Here is a 7,514-nt window from a genome sequence, read left to right as displayed (position 1 = left end):
TCGTTTGTATGCCCTCAGCATCTGGCCGCATGTCAGCGACTGCTGCTCAACCTGGAGTCGCTGAGCCGAGTGGAACGTGGACGATTCGCACAACATCCTTTTAGGGGCAGTTCAGGGCTGCGGCTGTCGGACTCACATGGATTCTCACTCGATTTGCATTGAATATTTGACTATTAAAACATTTCAGTATTTGTTTTTTTTTTAACTTCAACATATGACTTACATATGATCACCTAAATGCTTTGTATATAAAATGTGAGAAATATTATAAATCTTCCAGTTTCTCAATGCCTATGTTGAAATGTTTAAATTACTTTTATTTTTTAACTAAAATAATTATAATAAAACCTATTTATATGGTGCTTTTAACAAGACACTTCACGCAGGTTCAAACCAGAGGGAGCAAATAAAGATAAAGATAAAAGCAAATCACTAGAAATATAAAATACTCGTATTGCAAAGAAGATTCTTTCTAAATTTAAGATGCAAAAATGAAACAATCTTTCATCATTGTTTGCAGAAAAAAATGACAAATTGTGACAAATTAGTTTCCCGGTCGATCAACTACTTGATTAATTGACCAATCATTTCAGCTCTAGTGTTATTACTCTTGGATAATCTGCGGAAATTGTGTTTACAGGCACATAAAACACACAAACATGCATCACACGACCAGCGACAGCATCATTTCCCTCCAGCCCTTTATGTCTCAGAGGGGGTGTCAGGCAGACAGAGGCTCCACTCATGCCCCAGAGGTGTTTATGAGCAGGAAGACCAGCAGATGTGCAGCTCAGGCTACGACCACAACAGGGGCTCGGGGGTGTTCTGAAGATGCTGGCAGGCCAAGGAAAAGAAAACCTGTTGTGTTGTGTACACTATCTAATCCAGCAGCTGCTTGTTGGGCAGAGCAGAGGCAGCAGAGGCAGTAGTTTTGATTTACTGTCGGCCTCAGTTAAAATGAGATGAAACCCAAAAGTGGAAATGACTGTTTTTAAATGACTCCCGTCAAACGATAGGCATGTGGGAGCATTTCTTTTTTTTTAAAAACATGACTGTACAGAACACAGCTCATTAAGGCGCTCATCCACGTTAAGCTGAAATGACACTCAATTTATTCTCTCCATTAAGGCACACGGGTTGCATAAGCCCCCCCACCTGTCAGCCTGTCGAGCTGAGAGCCGTCGTGCCGAGTCCTGGGTTGAAGGGAAAGCCGCCACTGTTCCAGATGGCTTACCGTGCTGTCAGTGGAGGGGATCAATGAGGTGGGCGCTGAGGGAGAGCTGACAAGAATGGTGAGGTAGAGCTCTCACCGGTTCTCCAGGACTTTGGGAGAAGCTCTGCCTGGAAAGCAGGTCTCTCAGCTTATAGGGACAATCAGAAGTGAGAAAACAAGGAAAATGTTGAAACTCTCACAATGTTTAAGAAAGTAAAAGAAAAAAAAAAACAATCCTGGATCCATACACTGATCCAAATGTGCACCAAAATTGTATCGGCTCTTCGTTGAGTCATGTCCCACCGCTCCACGATATTTCATGGAAATTGTTTGAGTAGTTTTAGCGTAATCCTGCCAACAATCAATCAATCAAACAAACAAACAAACCTTGGCGGTAGATCCACAAATTATTCTGCGAGAAAGCAATGGAAATGTTCAAAAAACATCCTACCTCGCAATTTTAAGAGACAGGGAATAAAAAGATACACGGATTTGTCCCCTGATCCGGATCCACGCCAGAATTTAATGGGTTATTCCCTGATCCATCCTCCCACCAAGTTTCGTGTTAATCCACCCAGTAGTTTTCACATAATCCTACAAAGAAACAAACACTGATGAAAACATACCCTCCTCGGGAAAAGTGAATGAACTCACATACGGTGGATTTCTATTGGATTTGTAAGGTTGAGTGTTTCCTCTGAAAAAAACCAAAGTGCTTAAGCTTGTGACCATGTGTGGAAACAAGTTCCAGTCTTCATATACAAACACGACAAGTCAACACAAACCTGATCCCGCTCCCTGTATATTGTTGCTGTTTAGATTTGTTGCAACACTGAGGAAACTCCCTTCCCTCTTTGGCTTCATTATTTATGACTTTAATTATGTATAATAGACCATAAATATCAGAACATTTTGTAAATGACTTTATTGCCGACAGAGTTCCCCTCTTGTGCTTCAGTTCAGATCCATCACACATAGGCACGTCTTATACAAGGTGGTTGTTGGCTCAGCAGAGATTATTTGGCATCCTCCAAGGGGAGAAACAAAAAAAAAAGTTTCCCACTCTGCTGGTTAGATGATTTGAGCCTTTCTTCCATCACAGCTGGCAAATGTTTTGCAGTCGCTTCCAAGTGGTTTGGCCTCAGTGCAAATATATGAGCGATTTCACAAAATAAATCTCCCCGGGCTGGCACCGGCGCTGGCACCAGCGTGACTGGTCACCCAGAGAGAGAAAAGGACAGAGCCCAGGAGAGTAACGACAAGTCATATGTTTTCCAGCGGCTGATATCCTGCGGTGGCAGACATTCCTCCTCCACAAGTCACGAGTCCCAGCATTTCCAACACTCAGATCTAAGGTATATGACTGATGATGGAGCTGTGTGGTTTGCTGGTGTAATTGTGGACTAGAAAATATGAAAATATCAGGGTTAAGAGGACTCTGAGTGTGTGTTGGGATATTTTTGTGGTTTTCTTCTTGTTTTGTTTTTTTATCCCTGTTTCCTGCTTTTCCTGTCTTTCTGGTCTCCGTTCCTTCTAGCGCTGCTCAGAGAATGTGACGGTTTTGACGTTGAAGGGCCCACGGCAGAGAGAGAGAAGATTGATTGTGTGTTGAAGAATTTGGGGGACGTGCGACACCAGCCTGTGCCTCTTGCCTGTGGACTGCACGTCCCTCTGGGTGGCATTGTGAGCCTCTTGCAGCCCTCCTTGGTCCACTGCCATGTGGATTAGGGAGCCACAGAGAGGAACCTAATGTTCTCCATCTGTACTCTCTGTCCTTACACTGCTCCCCACGGTCTCCCAGTAATCTCAGATCATCCAAGTGCAGCCTTCAGGCGGCACATCATGAAGGTAAAGCCCTCATTGTCATGGATGAAGCGTTCAACCCCGACTGCATCCAGGAAAACAGGATCTCATCTAAAGTTTTGGAGAATGGATCAAAAGAAAAAGGAGTCTCGAGAGATATGGGAGTGGTCGAGCTGTTGGGAGGGTTTTTCTGACAACATGCTCTAAAGTGTGAGTGTACGAAGCTTCAGGGCGATGACAGGATACAAGCTGTCATTATTCAGAGTCTGTCGCTGATTCACCTTTCAGTTATTATCACTGATTATTATTGATTTGCATCTATTGTTATTTGGCGCTGTGATTCGCTGGCGTCCTGTCCAGGGTGTACTCTGCCAAGTGTCCGATTGGCTCTAGCGCCCCCTGTGACCCTCAAAAGATAAGTGGTACAGATAATGGATGGATGGATGGATCAATTGATCATCTGTTGCTGGTTGGTTTTTCAGATTCAGACTAAAACACAGATATTTAAACTTGATACTGATATTTAGAACTAAATACTTGAAAAACCAATGACATTTCTTTCAGCCTCAATTGTACTTTGTGTTTGTTGCTAATTAGCCAATGGAAGCTAACATGCTAAACTGTGACGGAAAAAAACGGGGGAAAACATTATTGTTATGTTGACCTTCTCAGTGTGCCCATGATAGCCATTAGCTGGGCTTATATAAAACCCATAGACCGTATATAAAGATTGACAACAGGGCTGCTCCCCAAATGTGAAGCCAAAAGCGTCTTGATCGCCACCTGGTGACTGGCTGCAGTATAGGCCATAAACCCGTCTCCTCCATGTTAGTGGGTTGGATTATGGTATTATTAGTCATGGCAGGTGGAAAAGAGACGACCACCTCTGGAACTAAAGCACCGGCCTCTTTACACCACAGAGAAAAACGTGGTGTAAATGACGCTGTTTCGAGTCGAAGTTGAATGTCGGGGGTTACGGACACTTGGATGACACCACACCAGCCGTATGGAGGCGTTTCATGGTTTTTTCCCCTGTTGTTTTTCTACGTTTGAAGAAGTGGTCACCATTTACTTCAATTGTCAACGCTGTTTACCCCTGAAACTTTACCCACCCTTCATCGGCATAGTGGTGAGTAGATAATAATTATTAGGTGAACTATCCCTTTAAGTTGTTTTTGATTCAAGTGTAACCTCACACTGCTCCTGAAGTGGTAAAATGGCTACACACAGCCAGACAGCCCAGTAAACACGTCTGCAGTGTGTGGCTGACTGGGCAACAGCCTCACACACAGATGCAATAAAGTTAAACAAGATGCAGAGGGCGCGTGCGGGACACACGCACTGGAAACACAAACAAACACACATGAATTGGAGTCCTGGACGCGCAGCTGTGCGTCCCCCAGAAGCTGCAGAGCCATTACAGCGCCCACTGCGACCTGCGGAGTCATAAAACTTAGAACACCCTCCCCCTCCTCCCCACCTCCCATCTCCCACCTCCCATGACAGCGCGCGCGTCTGTTTACGAAAAGTCACGGGAACAAGCATGGAGAGGAAGGGTCGCAGGAGATGTCCCAGCGTGCCGCCGACAGGGGGAACGCGCCCGGACCTCACGGAGAGCCCGTCCCCACTCGCACGGTTCCCCGGTGGTTTGCTCCTCGCCCGGTGACACTCGAAGCCTGATACGTGACTCGGGAGCTTTTGTTAGTTTCGTGTCTTGTTTTCGTTGTTTTTCAGCCACAATGGCGCGGCGCAAAAGGCGCAACCCGCCGAGTCGTTGCGCTTAAAGCTTTTTCGTTTTACGCCTGGATCACACCGCGCTGTCTAACTACCCCCCCCACCCAACCGGGCTTTCTGCGATACAACCGGGAACCACAGCAGCGCACAGGGGAGCGGAATAACACCCGACAAGCGGCGGGGGGAAGCGACATGGAAAGCCCGACGGAGAACCCGAGCAGGGCTGCGGAATATCTGAAGGAGCTGAACAGGATCATCGAGACGCAGCAGGAGTTGCTGGAGAGGCAGCGGGGACGCATCGAGGAGCTGGAGCAGCAAGTGTCCGACTTGTGCACGGAGAACGTGTGTCTGAAGGAGCAGTACCAGCGGCACTTGGCCACCTGCAGGCTGCTGCAGGGCTCCAACAGCCTGCTGGCGCTGGCAGCCATCAAGGAGCACAGCGCACAGGAGAAGTAAGACACACAAACACATGTAGATCATCTCTGGTTCACTGTATTTCCTCCATTGGTCCTTTTTAGTTTTTCTAGAAAAGTTGAGATTTGTCCCTAATCCCAGTGCCATCGCTAAATCAGAGTGCATCCAGTGCAACACTGCCACACTGTGATCTGCAGCTGCAACTAGACCACACTTTTGCTTCTGTCCTTTTAAAAAAAACAAAAAACAATTTGCTCATGGAAAATGGGTCGATTGCAGAAAATGGGTATTGTTGAACACAGCAGAGCTTTTCTCACCACATCTGGAAACATGCAGCTGGGAATTTGACCACGTAGCAGCCAGCAACAACATGCACGATGGTGATTGAACCAGCAGCCGTTTCCAACAGATTCATTGTCAGTCCAGTTTTTGCAGCTTTTGAGTTTAAGACTGAAATATTGACGAGATGCTGTAAGTTACACGGGATCATAACTGTCCAAGACTCTGACAGGACTAAATCTTTTGAAAAATGGAGACTTTTAAATTGCCCCTGATTATTTCTGCTTTGTCATCTTCACGTTATTTGTGAGGCTCTGTTACTTGAGCAGAATCACATACATGCCATGCCTCGTCCTACACAGCCCTCAGAGGTCTGCAGGGTTTCATGTGAACGGACAGGCACATTAATCCATGATGTATGGGATGCTAACTACAACCTCCGGGGGGGGGGGAATAGATGCATCTATTCCTACTTGGAATAGATGCATCATGATGTTTTAGGGCTGCCCCTGTCAGCAGGCGGTGGTTTGATTCCTGAACAGAGCAGCACAGGTAGTAGAGCATTATGTCAGCATAGTGCTGGTAAAAACCTTGACAGTCAGACACAGTGTCTGGATTACCCTCCCTGCGCCAGTAACGTGTTTACGTGCTGCTGTTTTCTCCAAAACCCCTCAGCTCGCAGACATTGATCTTGATCCTTGAAGGTCTACAGGTTGGTGTGATCGCGCTTGACCTTTGTCTCCGGGGGCGTGTTAGTATCATGAAGATCACTGTCAGCAAATCCATACTGATGACTCATGGACTGTATGTCTTGGCTAGCAGATACAAAAAAATATACTGGAACCAAGACCTCTAGTGCACTCCCTTTTATACAGCCCATCCCCGGCTCTTTGGAGTATTCTGTCTGATTTCCCTGGAAAATCCGTCTGTTGCCGTCTCTCCTTTTTGTGCAGCCACACACTATTTCAGGCCAGCTGTGGTTGACCGACACAGGTTACTGTGGAGCCTGCGATTACCCCGGTGAACACCATGAAAAATGACAGCTGTTAATCATGTACAGAGAGGTTTATGGTTGATACCGGATTTAAAATGTCATTCAAGTGCTGTTAGAGATTTAAAGAATGCTTGAGTCGGATTCTACCATTTGCAAAGGTCATTTTAGCATAGTAAAGAAGGGATTTTGAGTAACGTGTACTTTGATATTAACCAGTATAGCCATCTGTTCTTTGCCATTTACGAAGGTCAGGAGAACAGTGGCAGCACAGACGTCATTTCTTCAGAAGCTTTTTACTTCAGGATTTCTGAGGGATTCCATGAATCTCCAGGCCTGGTGTTGTCTTCTTTCTCTCTACACTTCCAAAGGAAAGTCTGAGCAGCTGCCGGAGGGTTAAATATCATTTGCAGGCTTCACCCTGTGTTCTGCTGGCTTGTGATGGACATTTGTTATTTTTAGCCACGCTCATATCATGGCTCTATTGATGACAATGTCTGCTTCTTGGCTGGTTGATCCATCTTGATACAGACTTAAATTCCTGAGGAGATATTTGCAATGTCCCCCCAATGTCAGCTGGGATTGGCTCCTGTGGCCCGTGAGGATAAAGCAGCGTCGATAATGGATGGATGGATACTTTGGTTAAGGACTTAATACTTTAGAAACTAATGACATTTCTTTTACCCTCAGTTGCACGTTGTATTTGTCGCTGATTAGCAAATGGTAGCTTGCTAGCAGGCTAACTATGACAGTTATTTCTAAGCAGCAGCATATTAGCATTGTCTTGTTGGTGTGCTGTCATTAGCATCTAGCTGTACCATGGCCCAAAGACTGTATAAGATGGACGACATGACATAATGAGGTCAAAGTGTCTCGATTGCCTCCTGGTGGCTGGCTGCAGTATAGGTCTGAACCCCGGCCCCATGTTAGTGAATGGGACATGGACCAAACTAAAATGTCATGAAACACGTCAAGTACATTATTTCCAGTGATGTATGTCCAAGTGTTCATTTTTCTGATAAGTTTGGTTTTAATTAGTTATTTGATGCTATAATAATGGGGGGAAACTTCACGATTGAC

The 7,514-nt window shown here is 45.6% G+C and overlaps 1 protein-coding gene across 2 annotated transcripts in view; it reads left to right on the top strand.

Moving 5' to 3' along the window:
* Positions 1-4,539: 4,539 nt before the first annotated feature.
* LOC118110536 (IQ motif and SEC7 domain-containing protein 1) overlaps positions 4,540-7,514 on the top strand; it is a 94,002-nt gene continuing 91,027 nt past the window's right edge. For both annotated transcript variants that reach the window (XM_035158367.2, XM_035158374.2), the window contains exon 1: positions 4,540-5,202. In XM_035158367.2, the coding sequence (XP_035014258.1) occupies positions 4,943-5,202 (260 nt within the window). In that variant the 5' untranslated portion in view covers positions 4,540-4,942. The remainder of the gene's footprint in view (positions 5,203-7,514) is intronic.

Source organism: Hippoglossus stenolepis, chromosome 6 (genome assembly GCF_022539355.2).
Source record: "Hippoglossus stenolepis isolate QCI-W04-F060 chromosome 6, HSTE1.2, whole genome shotgun sequence".
Classification (NCBI taxonomy): domain Eukaryota; kingdom Metazoa; phylum Chordata; class Actinopteri; order Pleuronectiformes; family Pleuronectidae; genus Hippoglossus; species Hippoglossus stenolepis.
This window is presented reverse-complemented; position numbering and strand designations above follow the sequence as displayed.